At 38.9% G+C, this 22,011-nt stretch overlaps 1 protein-coding gene across 2 annotated transcripts; it reads left to right on the top strand.

Annotated features, from left to right (window-relative positions):
* Positions 1-601: 601 nt before the first annotated feature.
* RMP24 (ribonuclease MRP subunit p24) lies at positions 602-17,361 on the top strand. 2 transcript variants are annotated; one of them, XM_081344827.1, is made up of 6 exons: positions 602-747; positions 1,267-1,289; positions 4,571-4,773; positions 5,735-5,904; positions 13,175-13,331; positions 17,121-17,361. In XM_081344827.1, exons 1-5 carry the CDS (start codon positions 671-673, stop codon positions 13,320-13,322), a joined length of 621 nt encoding a protein of 206 aa, XP_081200953.1. In that variant the 5' UTR covers positions 602-670; the 3' UTR covers positions 13,323-13,331; positions 17,121-17,361. The 2 variants fall into 2 exon arrangements, with proteins under 2 accessions (XP_081200953.1, XP_081200952.1); XM_081344826.1 differs by lacking the exon at positions 17,121-17,361 and having other exon boundaries at positions 13,175-14,708.
* Positions 17,362-22,011: the final 4,650 nt, after the last annotated feature.

Genomic DNA, 22,011 nt, shown 5'->3' with positions numbered 1-22,011 from the left:
TTTTTGCTGAGTCAGCTAGTGCATTTAGCTGAATATGGGCTGAGAGTGAGGTGGCCCCAAAGTTGCGTGCCCCCAAGTTGCTTGCTGCACAAGAATGGGTGGGTGAAAACGGAAGTTCGACTGCAATAGGCTGCCGATACAGTTGGTCTGCTTCCTCTTCCTGGCTGGAACAAGGGCTAACAGAAAGAGGCGAAGACTTGAGTTCATAAAGCTGAGCCTTTTTCAACATCTGCTCAACAAAAAATTTCTTTGCTTTCTTTTTTCTTTCCTTGCTTTACGTTAATTTGCATTAGCTTTTATCTTCTTGTTTCATAGAATCATACGGCTGGAAGGGACCTTTGAGGTCTTAAGAGGTCTTTTAGGTCCAACTCCCAAAAAATAACTAAAATAATGTGTTGCTGCTAGCGGCCACTGTACTCCTCATAGCTGAGAAGAACAAAATGGGCAAAGATCACCCAGAAATAAAAAGATATAAACATTTGCTGGTCTTTTCCTGGAAAGCGGTAAGAACCATATTTGTTAGTATAGTAACGCGGAACGTTCATGCGGGAATTGTTCCCACCCGGTAACCGGAAAAAGGCCTGGAATTATTTCCCGTTCCGTCGCTTATCAAGCTTATGCCGTTCTAGCTATTACGCTGCTTGGGCTTTGTTGATTTGCTTTCGCTGAGATGGGAAAATGCCGGCTCTTAGAAAATGCAGCTCGACAGTTGGCGGGAACGTGCCCAGCCGAAGCCAGATTTTTATTGTAAGACTTTTTGTGCACCTTGCTTTCTCGTTTCTACCTGTTTCCAAATGCCTTTATAACACTCATATCTGTTCCTATCGCGCCTGCCTCATTTTCGGGTTTGCCCAATTTTCTTGGTTTATAATCCTCTCGCTTATTCCTTCGTTCCTCATTGGTAACCTTCTTTGGTCAGATTTAGAAAGCCGTCTAAAAACTCAGAGCGACACGCAACGTCTAATAGTAAGATAAACATTTAAAAAAGATAAGAGCAAGGTATGTCTAGAAGAGAAAAATAAATTAACAAAAAAAAACAACACCCTGCCATCCATCACTACTTACATGGTGCGTTTTTTATGTACTAGAACCCAATTTTCTGTTCTGGACAGTATTTTAAAATGATTACTATATTTCCATTTTTATTTGATTTGATTTGTATTATTGATTTGTATTATTGATTTGTTATAAATCACAATGTAATATAGTAAAAACACAATATAAACGTATACAGCTCATTTCTTTTTTTTGTCGTCTTCTCTACAGATGGACACTCAGCAACATAGAAGGTAATTGCACAGGAGTTGTGGTACACCATGGAAGTCAGATTAAAAGCTTTTGAGATTCTTTTCTGTGCCTTCAGCACTTTTAATCTTTCAAAAATGGAATATATAAATTGCTTTTCTTAAATATGAAAATGTAATTTCTGTGCGGTCAGTAATTTTATTATTTAAAAGAAATGAATTGCAGAACATGTTCATTTTAAATGCCCTTTTCATTTCCATTCTAAACATGTTTGCTTGTAGTTAAAAGTGGAATGGGAAGTTATGAACTGGTATACCTAGATATTGTATTAAGAGTAACAGTTAATTATTCTCCAGTTTTTGTGTGTCTTCTCCATCTCTTTGTCTTTATCTAATATTAGTGCACTGCTTAATTTGCATGAAATCTGAATTCAGGGCTTGATTTCATTTAACCCGGCAATGTGATTGGGGAGGTGCTGAGTTAAATTTTGTGTCATAGAAGTTTATTTTTTCACCATTCTGAATAGTTAAATTGAATAAAGTTAATTTACCATATGCTACACATATTCTGAAAAAAATCACAAAGCCACTCCTTGAAATCTCTATCTCCTTAGAGATAACTGGCTTATTCTGTTACCACAAAAATAACTGTTCTATAGAGTCTTTAAAAACTCATTTATCATAGCCATTTTATTAGATGAATTTAATTTTTTTAAAAAAGGATGCAATATGAATTATTTAATGACTAGTAAGCCTGGAAGCTTAAGCTTATGAATAATTTAATTTTAATTAGTCATATATTAGTTTTTTTAAAAAATTCCATTTGTATCCCGCCCTTCTCCGAAGACTCAGGGCGGCTTACAAGCTTAGCAGTAGCCTTCATTCTATGTATATGCCTGCTTATTAGGGCTTTCGCACACACCCCAAGCGGCATTATTACAAAGTCAGCTTAATTGCCCCCAACAATCTGGGTCCTTTTTAAACTATGTCACAAATATTTTGAATGAAAGTGGAGCTGTGGACATAGCCTATCTAAATTTTAGCAAACTGTTTGATATAGTTCCACATAATCTCATAAAAAAGTTGTTTAAGTTAGGACTTAACCACTCAAATGGTTCAGTGGATAGAAAGTTGGTTCAGAATAGATCCCAGTTTGTGATTGTTAATGTGGGACTGTGAATAGAGACCTCTTACAAATGGAGTGTTCTATTCAAATGTATTGGTAAGTCATATAACAGATTGCTAGGTAAGATTTGCTTTTTTGCCAACGACATAAAAGTGTGTAATAGAGGTGATGTTCCTAGGGGTATTCGTAACATGCAAAATGATTTGGCATTTCTGGAAAATTGGTCAAAAATGTGGAAACTGCAGGTTAATGTTTCTAAATGTAAGATCATGCACTTGTGAAAAAATCGTTTGGCAGGGCACAGAATTGGGGGTACAGTGTTAAAACAACACTGGAAGAAAAAGATTTAAGTGTGGTTATGGCTGACTACTGCAAAATGAGTTGCAAGTGTAACCAGGCAGGTATGAAGGCACACAAAATTCTGGGATGTATCACTAGAGGGATCACTAGAGGAAAAAGTAGGTCCTAGTTCAGCTAGGCAGACCCCATTTGGAATACTGTGCTTACTTCTGGAGAATTCACTTAAAAAAAGATATTGATAAGATTGAGTGAGTGCAGAGATGGGCAACAAAAATGGTGCATGGTCTGAGAAACAAAACACTCCAGGAGATACCGGAAAAACTGAATATGTACAGTCTGGAGGACAGACAGGAAAAAGGGGACAATATTGAAACTTACTATTTTATTTGTTAAATTTATTTCCCACTATCTTGCTTTGTGGCTTCTCTAGGTGGCTTAAAATAATAAAAAGGAAGAAAATGAAAAGAGTATAAACAGAACAGAAGTAAAATAAAAGAATAGTAATATAATGAAAAAGAAACACAACAAGAATTCATCAATATGATTATCTAGAAGTTGAATGAGTGGAGAGAAGAGAGCAGAGAGAGAAGGTGGAGTCTGCCATCAATCCAGCAGCAACCTCCAGTGTGGAAGTCCCCCATTTAGTCTTCGGGCCAACTGCCAGAGCCAAGTCTTCTGGCTCTTCCAGAAGTATAGAAGGGTGGGGGCAGATCTTAGCTTAGTAGATAAGATGTTCCAAAGGGTGAGTGCTGCAGCAGAGAAAGCTTTTCTTCTGGACCCTTCTAGTCAGAGTTCTTTGACCAAAAGGGTCCAAAGTAGCTCCCCACTCCTGGCATGAGTAGGATGGGCTTGTCCTAGAAGAACGAGGCAGTTCATCAGGTAGTCTGCATCTTTGCCATTATGGGCTTTAAAGGTCATAACACCTGACTTCATTTAGAAGCAGACTGTTAGCCAGTGAAGTTCACAAAGCAGAGGTGTAATATGGGCTACTCTAGGGCCCCAAAAACTGTTCTTGCTACTGCACTTTGCACTAGCTGAAGCATTTGAATTTAAATATATTAAGGGTGTGAATAAAGTTCAAGAAGGCAGAGTTTTCAATATTAAGCAAAAGTCAAGAACATGGAGGCATAACCTCAAACTGACAGGAGGGAAGTTAAAAGTGTTGCTTCACAGGAGTAGTGGAAGCTTGGAACCAGGTTCCAGGGGAGATAGTGGATAATAACTGAATTTAAACATGCTTGTTATAAACACATGTCCATCAATTGACAAAAAAAACCTTGAAGGGCAGACTTTATGGACCACTAGGTCTTTTTCTGTCATCAGTTTTCTATATTTCTACATTCTAATTTTCTTTTAAAGATGGGCTATTTCCATAAAAATAGTTCTAAAATAAAAATTTATCATTATTTAGTTAATATGTGCTTTCTGAAAATAATTAAGTCTGAAAACCTTTGTACATTCAATACCCATGTCATCCCTCTGTCTCTGGAGATTTTCCCCCTCAAATATTTTATAGTCAACTTCTCCTTTTATATATTTTTAGCATGAACTTTGGGGAGAGGAATAATTCTGTGATATTTCTTTTTGTTTATGGAATTAGCTTTTAAAATGCCAGGTTTTGCTTCCATAAAGATGGGAATTACTTTCAGTTGCTTTCATGCAGTTTAAGAAAGACCTTTTCAACCAGCAGGCAGTTGAGCAGCAGATTACTCTGCCAGGCAGTTCAGTTGGCCAGAAAAGTTTGCAGGACATAGTAGTTGATAGTGGACTGGGCTAGTATAGGTGCATTTATGGCTTTCCTCTTCCTAAACCCCAACTTAAAAACAGTGAAATTTTAATTTGATTGTATTACAATATATAATTAAAATTCAAATAACTTCACTATTATTATTATTTACAGGGAAAAATGAACATTCTGTAAATCAGGTGTGCTACTACTGTTTCCAGTTTTTTTTCCCTAATAACTATACAATGCGTCTGTTACCCAAAATGAAAATAACACCAAGGATAGAAAAAATACTTCATCTGGGAAAAAAAAACTACAGACTTAGTTTAAAGCAAACAAAGCTCTTGAGGAAGTACAAGGAATCAAAGAATGCCCTGGTAAGATTAAACTTGAAGCAATTTGCCTCATAGCAATAGAAATTTTTTTAGAAACAACAAAATGTCTTTTACATTGTGCCATTATATGGTTGAATTATTAAATGCTAACAGCATAATGTAATTCATACAGCTTTAGGAATTGTTTCTCTATTTTCTAAACATCAACCCATATTTCTGATACAATAACTGGAGCAACTATGACCATTGGGTATTGGATATCATATTTGAGATCCATCTAGTGTAATGTCCTCACTGCAGGAATCTACTGACAGCAAAAAAGGTTGGAAAGCAAAGGAGCCAAATTCTTGGTATCTTCTGATGTTCCCATTTTCTTGAAATACAGTTGTGCAACTTCACAGGAGCCTGTGATGTGTTTGGCATATATAAAGTTTGAAATATTATTTTCTTTACTTAAATGAATAAATAGTGATTATACATTTTTGGCAAAACTGTAGATTTGCAAAACATTACCTATGGATTCTCAATTATTTTCCTAAAATAGTTCACTGTAGTAGTTCTAGTGGATTTTTCTAAACATCAACCCATATTTCTGATACAATAACTGGAGCAACTATGACCATTGGGTATTGGATATCATATTTGAGATCCATCTAGTGTAATGTCCTCACTGCAGGAATCTACTGACAGCAAAAAAGGTTGGAAAGCAAAGGAGCCAAATTCTTGGTATCTTCTGATGTTCCCATTTTCTTGAAATACAGTTGTGCAACTTCACAGGAGCCTGTGATGTGTTTGGCATATATAAAGTTTGAAATATTATTTTCTTTACTTAAATGAATAAATAGTGATTATACATTTTTGGCAAAACTGTAGATTTGCAAAACATTACCTATGGATTCTCAATTATTTTCCTAAAATAGTTCACTGTAGTAGTTCTAGTGGATATTAATGCCTAAGTAGAAATGAGCTTAGTAGCATGTGGACTTTCCTTGTCTCTCTCTAGCTAATTACCTGCAATTCGTGCAAAAAAACAATAAGGCATTATGGAACAAGTAGAGAAGGATACAGCTTAAAATCACCAAATTTGAAGTTATTGTCAAACGGAAGTACACCTCTTATCCATAAGAACTTATCCATAAGATCCGAAAGAGGGAAGTCATCATCAGGCCTCAGGTATTATTTATTTATCAGATTTACACTCTGTGTCTTTTACAAATAGTCCTATTTTGCCTCACAACAATCATCCTGTGCAGTATATAAATAAAATTATGATGATGATGGTGATGATGATGATGATGATGATGATGTTGCACTGAGAGACCCAAAGTCACACAGTGAAATTCTGTGGCTGAGAGTAGATTAAAACCTAGTCCTCACTGCTAGTCTTTAATTACACACCCTGTTGCTTTTCTATTTTTCTTTTAAAGCTTAGTAGTGTTACACAACTGGGATTCATTCATGAACAGAAGTTGTAATCAATGTTCCTGAAAAACGAAGCCACGGTGACTTTGTGGGTGTGTATGGGTGTGTGTGAGAATGTTCATTCTCTGAGCTTGTGGGTGCTTTCCAAACGTTTCATTACCAGGGTTGGTAACATCTTCAGTGGAGTTTAGGCGATGTCACTGTCAGTATTCTGTTTATAAGGGCTTCAGATACGGTATGTCAAGTGACAGTCTTGTGATGGGTAAGATATGAGTCATCAGTGAGAGGCTTGTGATGGGTCTTGGGGAGGTTACATCAGGTCAGGGTCATTGGAATGTGAATTGCTGGTGGGGGAGGGAGGGACTTGCGTGGATTGATTGACTGTCTCTGGTTGGCTGTGCAGTTGATTTGAATTCTAAGGGTGGTTGTAGGTCTATGTGTCTGTTGACGGAATTGCTTGTGAAGTGCCAGGTTTCAATGAACTCATGAGTGTGGTGAGTGATAGTGTGGCCAATGATTTTAGTGTTGCTCTAATCAAACTGGTGTCGTTTGGTGTTGATGTGAGTAGAGATTAAGGATTTGGGATTGTGGCATTTGACTGCCAGCCGGTGTTCGTGGATCCTGGTTTTTAATTGGCATGATGTTTATACTAGTAGAATTAGTTGCCATTCTTACAGTTGATTTTGTAGCTTTCATTGTTTCTTTCATCCTTCTGTATTTTGTCTTTGATTCTCGATAATTCCTGGCAGAATGTGGTTGTGGGTTTGTGGGCTATTGTTATTCCTAGGGATTGGAGAATTCTGGCTGTCATTTCTGACACCCTTTTGTGTATGGTAGGGTTAATTTTTGCATGGTGTTTAGTTGTGTAGTGTGTTATGGTTTGGGTGCTATGTGTTGGAATAAAACGGTTTTTGGGATAGCCGTTATGGAGAAAGATGTCAAGCAGCTGTTTCTCTTCTGCTTTTCTTAGTGTTGTGGTGGTGCAGTGTATCCTGGCCCTTCTGAAGGGAGTCTGGACAGAGCTTCTTTTGTGTGCACTGGGATGGTTGCTTGCAAAGCTGAGGATCTTTTCCGTGTGCATATAGGTTTGCGGTAGATGTGGATTTCGAGTTGTCCATTTTTCAGTCTCCGTATGTCAATGTCGAGGAATGAGAGTTTGTTGCCTTTTTCCTCTTCATGTGTAAATTTGATCCCAGGGAATATGTTAAGTAGGTGGTATGTTTCTTCAATTTGGGAGCGTTTGATGACAAAGGTGTCATTGACGTAGTGTGTCCAGAATTTTGGTTGGATGGTGGGTAGAACTATGGATTTGAGTCATTGCTTGACCGCTTCTGCTATTAGGCCTGATATGGGTGATTCCATCAGAGTGCCTTGTACGTGCTTGTATATTTTCCCATTGAAGTATGTATTGAGGCATAGATCCAGGATTTTCATGATGGTTTTTGTAGACATGGAGTGATCTTTATATATATACATATACATTTATACATATGTTTTTATTGATTTTTTTTAATACAATTCAACTGCTTATTCAACAAACGTATTGTCTGAGTTTATCATTCACCAATACAAATTAAATTCCTAATCCCAGTTCATTTCTCCAGCCATTGATAAAATAAGTCCCAAGTTTGAAAATATTCTGTTTCTTTTTTTCTTTCAATCTCAGAGTAAGTCTGTCTATTTCCGCACAGCCTAGTGTTTTTTAAATTGTTTCTTCCTCTGATGGTATTTCTTCATTTTTCCAATGTTGTGCAAATATAAGTCTTGCTGCTGTTATCACATGCAAAATCAAATATATACTTCGTTTGTCAAGCTTTTCTGGCATTATACCTAATTTAAAAAGTTCAGGTTTAAAATCTACACGTTTCCCCAGCATCTTTTCTAGCCAAATATGTATTTTTGTCCAATATCTCTTTGAATACTTGTCCACCGTTGTTGTTGTTGTTAGCTGCGAAGTCGTGTCCGACCCATCGCGACCCTATGGACAACATTCCTCCAGGCCTTCCTGTCTTCTACCATCTTCTGGAGTCCATTTAAGCTCACGCCTACTGCTTCAGTGACTCCATCCAGCCACCTCATTCTCTGTCGTCCCCTTCTTCTATTGCCCTCGATCTTTCCCAGCATTAGGCTCTTCTCCAGTGAGTCCTTCCTTCTCATTAGGTGGCCAAAGTATTTGAGTTTTAGCTTCAGGATCTGGCCTTCTAAAGAGCAGTCAGGATTGATCTCCTCTAGGACTGACCGGTTTGATCGCCTTGCAGTCCAAGGGACTCGCAGGAGTCTTCTCCAGCACCATAGTTCAAAGGCCTCAATTCTTTGGCGCTCAGCCTTTCTTATGGTCCAACTTTCACTGCCATACATTGCAACTGGGAAGACCATAGCCTTGACTATACGCACTTTTGTTGACAGGGTGATGTCTCTGCTTTTTAGTGTGCTGTCTAGATTTGCCATGGCTTTCCTCCCCAGGAGCAAGCGTCTTTTAATTTCTTGGCTACAGTCCCCATCTGCAGTGATCTTGGAGCCCAGGAAAACAAAATCTGTCACTACCTCCATTTCTTCCCCATCTATTTGCCAAGAATTGAGAGGGCCAGATGCCATGATCTTGGTTTTCTTAATGTTAAGTTTCAACCCAAGTTTTGCACTCTCCTTCTTCACCCGCAACAAGAGGCTCTTTAGTTCTTCTTCACTTTCTGCCATTAGAGTGGTATCATCTGCATATCTTAGGTTGTTGATATTTCTTCCGGCAATCTTAATTCCAACTTTTGATTCATCTAGCCCTGCCTTTCTCATGATGTGCTCTGCATATAAGTTAAATAGGCAGGGCGACAGTATACAGCCTTGCCGGACTCCTTTCCCAATTTTGAACCAATCAGTGGTTCCGTGTCCAGTTCTCACTGTTGCTTCTTGACCCGCATATAGGTTTCTCAAGAGACAAATAAGATGGTCTGGTACTCCCATCTCTTTAAGAACTTGCCACAGTTTGTTATGATCCACACAATCAAAGGCTTTAGCATAGTCAATGAAGCAGAAGTAGATGTTTTTCTGGAACTCCCTAGCTTTCTCCATGATCCAGCGTATGTTGGCAATTTGATCTCTAGTTCCTCTGCCTCTTCGAAATCCTGCCTGTACTTCTGGTAGTTCTCGATCCACATACTGCTGAAGTCTAGCTTGTAGGATTTTAAGCATGACTTTACTAGCATGAGAAATGAGTGCAATGGTGCGATAGTTTGAACATTCTTTGGCACTGCCTTTCTTTGGGATTGGAATGTAAACTGATCTTTTCCAATCCTGTGGCCACTGTTGAGTTTTCCAAATTTGCTGGCAAATTGAGTGTAGCACTTTTACTGCACTGTCTTTTAAGATTTTGAATAGCTCAGCTGGAATACTGTCACCTCCACTAGCTTTGTTGTTGCTCAGCTTTTCTAAGGCCCACTTCACCTCACATTCTAGGATGTCTGGCTCGAGGTCAGTGACCACCTCATTGTGATTATCTGGGACGTTAAGCTCATTCTTGTATAGTTCTTCTGTGTAATTTTGCCACCTCTTCTTAATCTCTTCTGCCTCTGTTAGGTCCCTGCCATTTTGGTCCTTTATCATGCCCATTTTTGCATTAAACGTTCCCTTCATCTCTCCAATTTTCTTGAAAAGATCTCTGGTCCTCCCTATTCTATTGTTTTCTTCTATTTCTTTGCACTGTTCATTTAAGAAGGCATTCTTATCTCTTCTAGCTATTCTCTGGAATTCTGCATTCAATTGGGCATATCTATGTTTTTCTCCCTTGCCTTTCGCTTCCCTCCTTTCCTCAGCTATTTGCAAAGCTTCCTCAGACAGCCATTTTGCTTTCTTGCATTTCTTTTTCTTTGGGATGGTTTTGGTTGCTACCTGTTGTACAATGTCGCGAACCTCTGTCCATAGTTCTTCAGGCACTCTGTCTATCAGATCTAATTCCTTAAATCTATTTGTCACCTCTACTGTATATTCAACAGGGATATGATTTAATTCATACCTGAGTGGCCTAGTGCTTTTCCCTACTTTCTTCAGTTTAAGCCTAAACTTTGCAAGGAGAAGCTCATGGTCTGAGCCACAGTCAGCTCCTGGTCTTGTTTTTACCGACTGTATAGAGCTTCTCCATCTTTGGCTGCAGAGCATATAGTCAATCTGATTTCTGTGTTGACCGTCTGGTGATGTCCATGTGTAGAGCCGTCTCTTGGGTTGTTGGAAAAGAGTGTTTGCTATGACCATCGTATTCTCTTGACAAAATTCTATCAGCCTGTGCCCTGCTTCATTTTGTACTCCAAGGCCAAACTTGCCTGTTATTCCAGTTATCTTTTGGCTTCCTACTTTAGCATTCCAATCCCCCATGATGATAAGGACATCATTTTTTGGTGTTACTTCTATAAGGTGCTGTAGGGCTTCATAGAACCGGTCAATTTCATCCTCTTCAGCACTGGTGGTTGGGGCATAGACTTGGACTACTGTGATATTGAATGGTTTGCCTTGGATTCGAACTGAGATCATTCTGTCATTTTGAGGATTGTATCCCAGTATTGATTTTCCTACTCTTTTATTGACTATGAAGGCTACTCCATTTCTTCTGAGGGATTCTTGCCCGCAGTAGTATACCTGATGGTCATCTGAATTAAATTCACCCATTCCTGTCCATTTTAGTTCGCTGATACCTAAGATGTCGATGTTCAGTCTTGTCATCTCTTGTTTGACCACGTCCAGCTTTCCTTGATTCATGGATCTTACATTCCAGGTTCCTATGGAGAAAAAATCTTTACAGCATCGGACTTTCCTTTCACCACCAGACATATCCACAGCTGAGCGTCCTTTCAGCTTTGGCCCAGTCGCTTCATTCTTTCTGGCGCTACTAGTACTAGCCCTCTGCTCTTCCCCAGTAGCATATTGGACGCCTTCCGACCTGAGGGGCTCATCTTCCAGCGTCATATCGTTTTGCCTTTTGGTACTGTCCATAGGGTTTTCATGGCAAAGATACTGGAGTGGGTTGCCATTTCCTTCTCCAGTGGATCACGTTTTGTCAGAACTCTCAGCTATGACCTGTCCGTCTTGGGTGGCCCTGCACGGCATAGCTCATAGCTTCATTGAATTACGCAAGCCCCTTCGCCACGACAAGGCAGTAATCCATGAAGGGGTGTCCACCGTACATGATAATAAGTAAGTGGTTTATGATTACATTTCCAACATTTATCTGACATAATTTTATGGAACTTTCAAATATATTTTACATTTTATTTTTTCCATGTTAGTAATAATTCATTTCTAATATAGTGGTTTTGGAAATATTTATGAATTTTATTTTTCCCATATCATAAAAAGGCATGTCAACCAAGTTGTAAGTCATATCCCTGCAGATACAACAACCTTTTATTTCTAAGCGTTATCCATTCTTTTTTACCTATGTTAATACTGATGCTTGATAATATAAAATCCAATCTGGCAAATCAAAACCTCCATTTTCCTTAGCTTCTTGTAACATTTTCAATTTAATTCTAGCTTTCTTTCCTTGCCAGATAAATTTTAAAATTAAGGAATTTAGGTCTTCAAAAAAGTTTTATCTAGTTTTATAGATATTGTTTGGAATAAGAAAAATATTTTTAGTAACATATTCATTTTCACCATAGCAATTCTTCCTAACATTGACAGTTATTTTTTATTTAATCAATATAATAAGAATTGTGTTAATTTAAATATAAGACAGTAAATACCAAGGGGAAAAGAGAGGAAATATTTAATGTAATAGTTTGAGATCTGTACTAAGATATTTATGTGTTACTGAATTATTGACCAACTCAGCCACCATGTTGCTTTTCAAATATTTAAATGTAAAACTAGAAAATCAATAAAATTTTCTATAATAAATAAATAAAAGGAACCAAGTTGTTAAGGAAACGAGGGAAAAGCCACCAGACAAAAGAAGTTAGGCTTGACCCCATGCAATACCTTCCCCGAAGTCCCATCAACAGCTACCAAATTTCAAAATCAATAAGGCAAGAGTACCTGCAGTCTTGTCAATTAGAAAATCAAGCACTTTTGGGGATTAGACAGCATCTATTCTTCTGGCTAGTAGTGCTTGACAAGCTAATTGAGAAAGATGTAATAAATAAATATGTGTGTATGTGCGTGTGAGGAAGATGCATATACTAGTGAAGTTTTACTGTTAAATTTAAATTCACTTTGTATTCCAAAGAACCTTTGTACCCATGTTCAGTTCAAAAGAATGTATTCGTAATTAATTCTAGCTGTAGCACAAAGCTGTATGTCTTGTTTGCCACACTTACCCAAATAGAAAGCAAGTGGGCCTGAAAAGATCCACATGCTTCTACAACTTGTGAATGTGTGAGTGATCGTAAGCTGAACCTGGGAGCTTATGCAATAGAAGCACCAGGGATTCTGTCTACTTTCTCAGGTCAAACAACTAACCCCCAATAACAGGACAAGAAAATGACTTGGTCACCTTGCACAGTCAGAAGCTAACTGAGCAGATCTAAGTGATTATCTAATAGATGCCTAGAATGCAGAAGACCTGAATATATCCCAGTGATTCTTCCCTTCCTTACAGAGACCGCTGGCTGGCTACTGCAGACACAAGAATGGAAAAATATACTTTCTTTGAGAAAAATTTTTAAACACAGGCTGGGTGGTCAGACTAATAATCTCAAGGGTCCTCTCCATCTTTATAAGTCTACAATTTATGAATGATAATTCAGTCTTTCTAGAGCAGGCCTGTCAACGTGTGGCCCATGGGCTGGATGTGTCACATGCAAGCCATGCCCACCCAAGCTCTGCAAAGGCAAAAAACATTATACGTCACAATATGTCACATGACGTGACCAATTTTGACACTTGTGTTCTAGAGTAAGTTCAATAATATTAATGAAAAAGCATGTACTGTATATTTAGCTATTTTAAAATGTATTTATTTGGGTAACTTATGTGCAACATTATGGATGTTATAAGTATTATGTAGCATATGTAATACTTAATCTGTGTTTCCTTTCAGAACTACCGGAGTTGGTTTATCCATACATCATTTCTCTAGGATACAGAATAAAGCCAAAATCCTTTCCAATCAATTAAAAAAAATGCTTAACTTTGAAGAAGATAAAAGCAAAAGAGGAAACCTGAAGAATTTCTTAATGTCACTTTAAAAACTTTAAGTAAGAACCTATAATTACAACTGTACTGCATAAAACTGTATTATACTATGGGAAATACAGCATGAACAAATATGTATACATTGCCCTGGAGATCAAAAATGTTTTGCATACCTATGTTAAATTAGGTACCCACACCATCATAAAGAACAAAAAGGGAAAAAATGTGCTTCTATTTTAATACTGCTTCTGACAAATTATGAAAGAGAACAGTGAAATTACTCAATTTTAAGTAAGTCTAGGCTGATGCGGTTTTCCTACTTGAATTATTTCTAATATTTGAATAGTTTACTATTACTACTTATAGTCTTCAAAACATATCCTCAAAATAAAATTGGTCTGAACTTAAAACTGACTATGTTTGATAGAAAAATAATAGCAGTAGCACTTAGAAAGAATTATGTACTGCTTTACAGTGCTTTACAGCCCTCTAAGTGGTTTACAGAGTCAACATTGCTGACAACAATCTGGGTCCTCATTTTATAAAATAAACCTACAAATTCTTCTCCAAACTCCCCACTCACATTTTTCTTTGCCTTTCCCCCTCACTCCCACTTCATATTACAAGATATACCATCTTCATAACAATGGAATTATTAGCAGCTTACCTCACAAAAAATATAATTTCCTTTATTTAAACAACTATCACTTGCTCAAAAGGTGTCCACAAATTAGCTCTTATTTAACTGAAGATAATACATATCTCCTATTGAGTTTGTCTCAGGTGAGGAATTATTAAAATTCTTCAATCAATCTGAGTAGAAAACATTTCAGATTTTTTGCTGAGCTGCACATGGTACAAATCAAGCTTCCTTCAGAGAATGGAGTCTGTGCTAATGAGCAGAATGAAAAGGGACTAGGCAGGAAAGCAAAACATCTGGGAGCACAGATGGTGTTTTCATCAATTCTTCCAATGAAAGATTAATATCTAATAAGGGAACAGAGAATTCTAGAAGTAAACTGCTGGCTCAAGGAATGATGCTGCCTAAAGAACTTTGGATTATAATAATGATAATAATAAGTTGGAAGGGATCTTGGAGGTCATCTAGTCCAACCCCCTGCTAAGGCAGGAAACCCTATACCATTTCAGGCAAATGGCTGTCCAGTCTCTTCTTAAAAACTTCCAGTGCTGGAGCATTCACCACTTCTGGAGGCAGGTTGTTCCACTGGTTAATTGTTCTAACTGTCAGGAAGTTTCTCCTTAGTTCTATGTTGCTTCTCTCCTTGACTAGTTTCAGGTGTTTTGGAGAATAGCTTGACTCCCTCTTCTTTGTGGCAGCCCCTGAGATATTGGAACACTGCTATCATGTCACCCCTCACCCTTCTCTTCGTTAAACTACACATACCCAATTTCAGTAACTGTTCCCTATATGTTTTAGCCTCCAGTCCCCCAATCATCTTTGCTGCTCTTCTCTGTACCCTTTCTAGAGTCTCGACATCTTTTTTACATCGTGGTGACCAAAACTGGATGCAGTGTTCCAGGTGTGGCCTCATCAAGGCATTGTAAAGTGGTATTAGTACTTCACTTGATCTTGATTCTATCCCTCTTAATGCAGCCTAGCACTGTGTTGGCTTTTTTGGCAGCACACTGCTGGCTCATATTGAAGTGATAGTCTACTAGGACTCCGAGATAATAATAATAATAATAATAATAATAATAATAATAATAATAATAATAATAATAATAATAATAATAATAATAATAATAATAATAATAATAATAATAATTTTATTTATATACCACCCTTCTCCCGAAGGACTCAGGGTGGTGAACAGGGCAAATATATAAAAAATACAAAAATACAAAAGTTAAAAGAAAATTAAACATATGCCCGACTAAAAACAGTAAGTACAAATATTAAGAATGACCATAAAACGCAACCCATCCCCCATCAGGCCAGGCCGGCTTGTTCAAATAAGAGTGTCTTCAGATCGCGACGGAAGGAGCGAAGGTCAGGCGCCATCCGGAGCTCAACTGGCAGCCGATTCCATAGCTCCGGGGCGCCCACAGAGAAGGACCTCCCCCTGGGGGCCACCAATCGACATTCTCTGATCCCTCTCACAGTTACTACTATTGAGCAAGGTACCACCTATACTATACCTGTGCATTTGATTTTTCCTGCCTAAATGTAGAACTTTACTTTTTTCACCATTGAATTTGATTTTGTTAGATAGCGCCCAGTGTTCGAGTCTGTCCAGATCCTCCTGTATTTTAAGCCTATCTTCTAGAGTGTTGGCTGTTCCTGCCAGCTTGGTGTTGTCTGATAGTGAAAACAATTAATGGAATGTGGGAGGTCCATTACAGGAGGCTTTCAAAAACAGACTGGACAATCATTTCACTGAGATGGTTAAGCAAAGGGTTGGACAAAAAGACTGATCCCTTCCAGCACTATAATTCTATGTTCTATGAATAAGAGGTACCAGTTTAAAGTATTTTGTTTTGGGCTACAGAAAATATCTAAGATGTTTACCTCATACAATATGTGGCAATTACATTGGTCCATATGAAACTATGGTATATCTACATCGATATCTATATAGCTGATTACTTTTCCTTACTGTCATTAATGAAATATTAGTAACATTTTCTCTTTGCTATTTATTTACTTAAAAGTTAATTTTAAATTTTAATTTATTACCCACATAGGAATTTTAGTTCATTAATATTTGTCTGGTTTTTTCCAAGAAAAATTGTGTTAATCAAATATAGCATTGAATCCTTTGCATGCCTTATCTTTAACATTTCTCAACAACCACTTTATTCAGGTTCCTTAATGTAATATGCCAGAACATAATATTAATAACAGCAGTGACACTTTCCTAAATGTCTGTGTCCCCAGCATAGAATTTGCAAATAATTCTCAATTGTTGATGGTTTCAGTCTGCAATTTACCTTTATATGTGAGATGTATACAATAGTGCTTAAAAGCTTGTGAACATTCTGAATTTTTAGTATTTTTCATAAATATGATCTAAAATGTGGTATCTTCACACAACTCCACACAACCAAAGAGAACCCAATTAAACAGCTGCCAAGCATCACTTCATCAGTGACATGCAGAACTGTGATTATTCACTTCATTTATTCAAAATCCATTTTTCACGACACAGGAATATAAAAGAGTATTATGCTATAAACAAAGAAGTTCTCTTAGGACTCCTCCCAAAAAACCAGTTATTGGTGTTCACCAGGCAGGAAAATTACAACATTATTTCCAAACAGTTTGGACTCCACCATCCATTCTCAGGCAGATCGTGTGCCACTTAAAACCAGTGTTATATCCCCCAGGAGCAGCTGACCAGCTAAGATCATATCAAGAGCTATATATTCTGGAAGATCTTACACAACTCCAGGGTAACAGCTAAGGAACTGAAGGTCATGAGACCACCATCAGGAAAGTACTGAATAACAATGATGATAGGATTGCAAGGAGAAAGCCACCATGGATGGTGCACAAAAGTGCAAGGGAATGTGAGAGGTGCTGCATGGGATCAAGAGTGCAGGGGTTTGACGGGTGCATGAGAGGTGTGATGCAAGGTGTGAGGGAGATTTGGGGAAGGTATGCAAGCATGTGATGGGATGTATAAGAGATAATGGAGGAGATTAAAAAAGAACACTGGCTTGAATGAAAAGTGTTTTTTTGGAAAAGACATTCCAGCATAAAAACATCATTCCATCTGTGAAACATAATGGTAGCAGTATCATGATTTTGGGCCTTTGTTGCCTCTGGAGTGGGACTATTTGCCATCATTGATGGAACTGTGAATTCTGAATCGTGTTAAATTCTATAGGGAAATGTCAGGATATCTTTCCATGAGCTGAATTTCAGAAGAAAATGGGCTATGGAGCGAGACAAGAACCAAAACCCGCTAATCTTAACCAAAGAATGGTTGAAGAAGAAGAAAGTTAATGTTTTGGAATGGCCAAATCAAAATCCTGGGACCAATCAACAGTTATTAGAAACAGTTAACTGAAGTTATTGCTATCACACATTTACCAATATGTAAATCATTTACTCAATAAATAAAAGAAGCATAATGTTTTGACTCGTGCTTAATTAGGTTCTTTTTATCTAATTGAAGGACTTGTTAGGAAAATAGATTACATTTTTAGATCTTATTTATTTTAATTTACATACTAAATTTCTACACTGCCCATCCCACCTAGGTGATTCTGGGAAGTTTACAAACAATAAAACAATATAAAAATATAACTAAAAGCAATTAAGAGCAAAGTTTAATCAGGAGGTGTTTAAGTGTCCCATTCAGCGAATTGTCTGGGGACAAGAGTCAGTGAACTGCCTGGGAGGGCGGGGGCAAGAGTGCCAGCGAACCATTGCTGTGGGAGGAGTGCCAGGGAAGGGACTGCCAAGCCTAAATCCTGCTGGTGGCTCAGCTCCAATGGAAAGCATGCGGAGAAGGTGGAGCAAAAAACAGGTATACTAGCCAAAATAAGCAAAGAATTATTAAGAGAATATCTGTCCACTCTCGATGAGTACAAACCACCCCCCACCCCCCAGTTATTGGTGTTCACCAGGCAGGAAAATTACAAAATTATTTCCAAACAGTTTGGACTCCACCATCCATTCTCAGGCACATCGTGTGCCATTTAACACCAATGTTATATCCCACAGGAGCAGTTGATAATACGTACAGTATTTTGTATTTTTCTAGACCCAGGCCAGAAGACTGGAGAAGATATAATGTTGTAGTCTTTTAAAAAGGAAAAACATGGGTCCAGACAATTACAGATCAATTAATTTGACATCAGTACTTGTGAAAATCCTAAAAATAATCAAACAGTGGACTTGCAAGCAGTTTGAAAAGAACAAGGTGATGACTAGAAACTAGAAAACAAACCAGAGTTTGTTAAAAATAGGTCATAACAGATGAATCATTGCTTTATTTTGCCAAATTAGTAGACCAAAGAAAAGCCGTGAATTTAATGCATCTTCTAGACTGTAAACCATTTGATAAAATTGACTATATTTTCCTTTTTGATAAAATAAAGCAATGTGCGATGGGTGGTCAACATTGTACCCAATGCTTATTTCTTAATGATCACTGTCTACATGGAAAGAGGCTAGGTATCTCAGAATTCTGCCCTGGAGCCCAGTGCTTTCCAATATTTTTATAAATGACTTAGACAATGAATAGAATAGAGCTGAAAGTGACCTTGGAGGTCTTCTAGTCCAGCCCCCTGCTTGAGCAGGAGGATCTATACCAGGGATGTCAAACTGCCAGCCTGTGAGCCGGACGCATCACAAGGAAGCCGCACCCACCCCACTGCCAGCAAAGGCAAAACAGTCCCGATACGTCACGTGATGTCACGTGACGTCTCGAGTTTGACATTTCTGACCTATACCATCTCAGACAAGTGAGTGTATAGCCTCTTAAAAATCTTTAGTGATGGAACTCCCACAATTTCTGAAGGCAAGCTGTTCCACTGGATAATTGTCCTCACTGCCAGAAAGTTTCTCCTTAATTCCAGGTTGCTTCTCTCTTCGGTCAGTTTCCAACCATTGTTTCTTGTCTTGCCCTCTGGTGCTTTGGAAAATAGTATGATGCCCTCTTTGTGGTAGCCCCTCAAATACTGGAATACTGCTATCATGCCGCCCCTGTTTCTTCTTTTCTTTAGACTAGCCAAACCCAAGTCCTGCAACCATTCTTCATATGTTTTAGTCTCCAGGCCTTTGATCATTTTAGTAGTTCTCTGAACTTTTTTCAAGGTGTCAACATTTTTGTAGTATGGGGGCCAAAACTGATTCCAGTATTCCAGGTGTGGTCTCACTAGGGTTTTATAAAGCAATACTAATACTTTGTGTGATCTTGATTCTATGCCTCTGTTTATACAACCCAGGATTGTATTAGCTTTTTTGGCTGCTGCTGCACACTTCTGGCTCATAGTCAAGTGATCATTCACTAGGACTCAAGGGTCCCTCTTACAGTTGCTGTTTTTGAGCCAGGTCTCACCTAATCTATACTTAAAACTTTGATTTTTCTTGCCCAAATGTAAAACTTTGCTTTTCTCCACATTAAAACTCATTTCATAGTGCCTGATAGTAGTACAAAGACTAGTTGGTTGAAGTTTTACAGTGTGAAATTCAAATTCAGTGTTGGAATTTCCTACTGTGACAGCTATTAAAGCATCCTACTGTGACAGCTATTAAAGCTACCTAAAGTCATGGATCCTCCATAATTGATGGTTTTCAAACAAAGGTTGACAGTCCTTGTGTGTGATAATCTGAGAATTCCTGCTTTAAGAAAGGGGTTGGTAGAAAGCCTCCACTGTCTCTTCCACCCTGACGTATATAGGATTCAAATGTATATGAAAGTCAAGCCACAAAAGAATTGCCACAACTGCTCATTCACAGAATAATACCATTGGATCTATAAACTCTTATTGAAGAAGTAGGAAATTAAAAACATTTATTGAAAAGCAAAAGCTTGGAACAAAATGATCAAACAAAACAAAGCAAAATAAACAAAATGAAATCAAAAGTTTATATGAAATCTAAAGAATTATTCAAATGCTGCTACTGTAATCAAAATTAAGTCCTTTGATAATGTTAAGGCAGTCTGCCTCTGAAATCCTATGCAGTTCTACAATGTTCTGAGATAAACTCTGCATAGGGGTAGAATTCATTCAGTACCTGTAAATCATTGAAAGTCCAGTATACTGGAGCATGTACTGTAATGTATTGGGCTTAATTGTAACACCACGTGGTAAGCTGGAGCTACCTAATGGCTCCCAGCACCTCAGACACCCCGTCTCCAGTGCTGCTATTGGCTGCCCCTAGGTGGCAATAGGTTGCTTTAAATCTATTGGCTGCCGCCTAGGGGCCAGGCTATAAATTGCTGCAGTTGCAGCCCAGTTCTCTGGTTCAGATCCTGCAAGAAATAAACCATGCTCTTTGCTGAACTCACTCGCATCGTCTTCATTCCTGCGCAATGAACCCAGTACACAACACTGGCGACGAAGGTGGGATCCTGCTTCTCTGTCTGAGCTGAAAGTCACTAGGGAGAGAAGCAGTGCACGCCTTGGCGGGAAAAGCAATTTCCCCCCCTTCAGTCGGCTAGCAAGCCACGCTAGCCACCAAACGTTCAGAGGACCAGTCCCTGAGCAACGGAGAAGCAGGATTCGAAGACGCAGAAGCCAGCCGCAAAGACTGAAAGAATGCCCAAGGTCAGAAGGCTGCGAGAATTCGATATCAAGCAACCAGAAGGATGGCCATCATACCTGTCCCAGGTCAAAAATTACCTCCGGGCGAACCAGATTGCGGAAGATGGACTGAAGGCCGCCACGCTGCTCTGTGTGTGCGGCCCAGCAACATTCGATCTGGCCGAAAATCTGTGCGCCCACGCCGTTGGAATCTGTCTCCTACTCCGATCTGAAGAAGAAGCTAGGAGAACACTTCCAACCGAAGATGTCGGTGATTACGTGGGGTTTTGTGCAAGCTGCAGAAGTGTCTGCCGTACCGGGGCCTGACGCCCTCTCAGACCCAAATGTAAACTTCAGGTGGAGCTGCAACGTGTCCCCTGTAAAATGGAGCTGGATACAGGCTCAGCTGTTTCAATTATTTCTCTGGACACATTTAATTTCCTGTGCAGTCGCAGTAGAAAATGGCCAAGCTGAGGCCCTCTGACATAATTTTAACAGATTTTCAAAACGCTAAAGTCACAGTCAAGGGTGAAGCTACCTTGGCCGTTAAATTTAAAGGATTTTTTGGGCACCTGGATGTCGTAGTAGTAGGGGGCCAGAGAATGAGCCTAATTGGGCTCGATTGGTTTGATGCGTTAGGTATCCAAGTAACCTGTATCAACCGGACACAAGTCGCTAATCTAGCGTCAATTTGCGAGGACTTTGCAGACATATTTGATTCAGCTCTAGGAACTTACACAGGCCCACCTATAACGTTCAAGCTAGACCCCAACGTGGTCCCCATTAGGATTAAGCCTCCCAGGGTTCCCTTTGCCCTTAAACACAAAATTGACACAGAAATAGACAAACTTGTTGAACTGGGCGTTTTGCAACAGTAGATGGTGGGGAGTGGGGAAACTCCTATTGTAACACCACTTAAGGGCAATGGGGAAATTAGAATATGCGCAGACTACAAATGCACAATTAACAAGGCCCTTAAGCAACACGCATACCCTGTCCCAGTGGTGAGCCACATCTTGGCATCTCTGCAAGGGGGCACCATTTTCGTGAAGTTAAGATTTGGCACAGGCCTATCAACAACTACGGTTGACAAGGCCAAGGCCGCAGCTCAGACAATCGTGACTCACAGGGGGGCTTTCAAAGTGAAGTGATTGCAATTTGGGGTTAGTGTGGCCCCAGGAATCTTTCAGGGAATCATGGAACGCACACTTAAAGGCATTCCGGGTATTTGCCCTTATTTTGATGATGTGCTTATTGCCAGAGAATCCACAGAGGTGTTAGCTAGCAGGCTCAGAGCCGTCTTACAGAGGCTGCATGAAACAGGCCTCAAACTGAAAAGAGCAAATGCAGTATTAGGGTTTCTTCAACCAAATTTTTGGGGTTTCGCATTGATGCTAACGGCATCCACCCAGCTGAGGCCAAAGTGAAGGCCATTCAAATGGCACCTAGCCCTAAATCAAAAGGAAAGCTGCAAGCATTCTCGGGCCTCCTCAACTTCTACCACGCGTTCCTGCCTAACAA

Source organism: Vipera berus (genome assembly GCF_964194415.1).
Source record: "Vipera berus genome assembly, chromosome: Z".
NCBI classification, from domain to species: Eukaryota; Metazoa; Chordata; class Lepidosauria; order Squamata; family Viperidae; genus Vipera; species Vipera berus.
The sequence above is the reverse complement of the archived record's forward strand: the minus strand, read 5'-3'. Positions and strand labels throughout refer to the sequence as shown.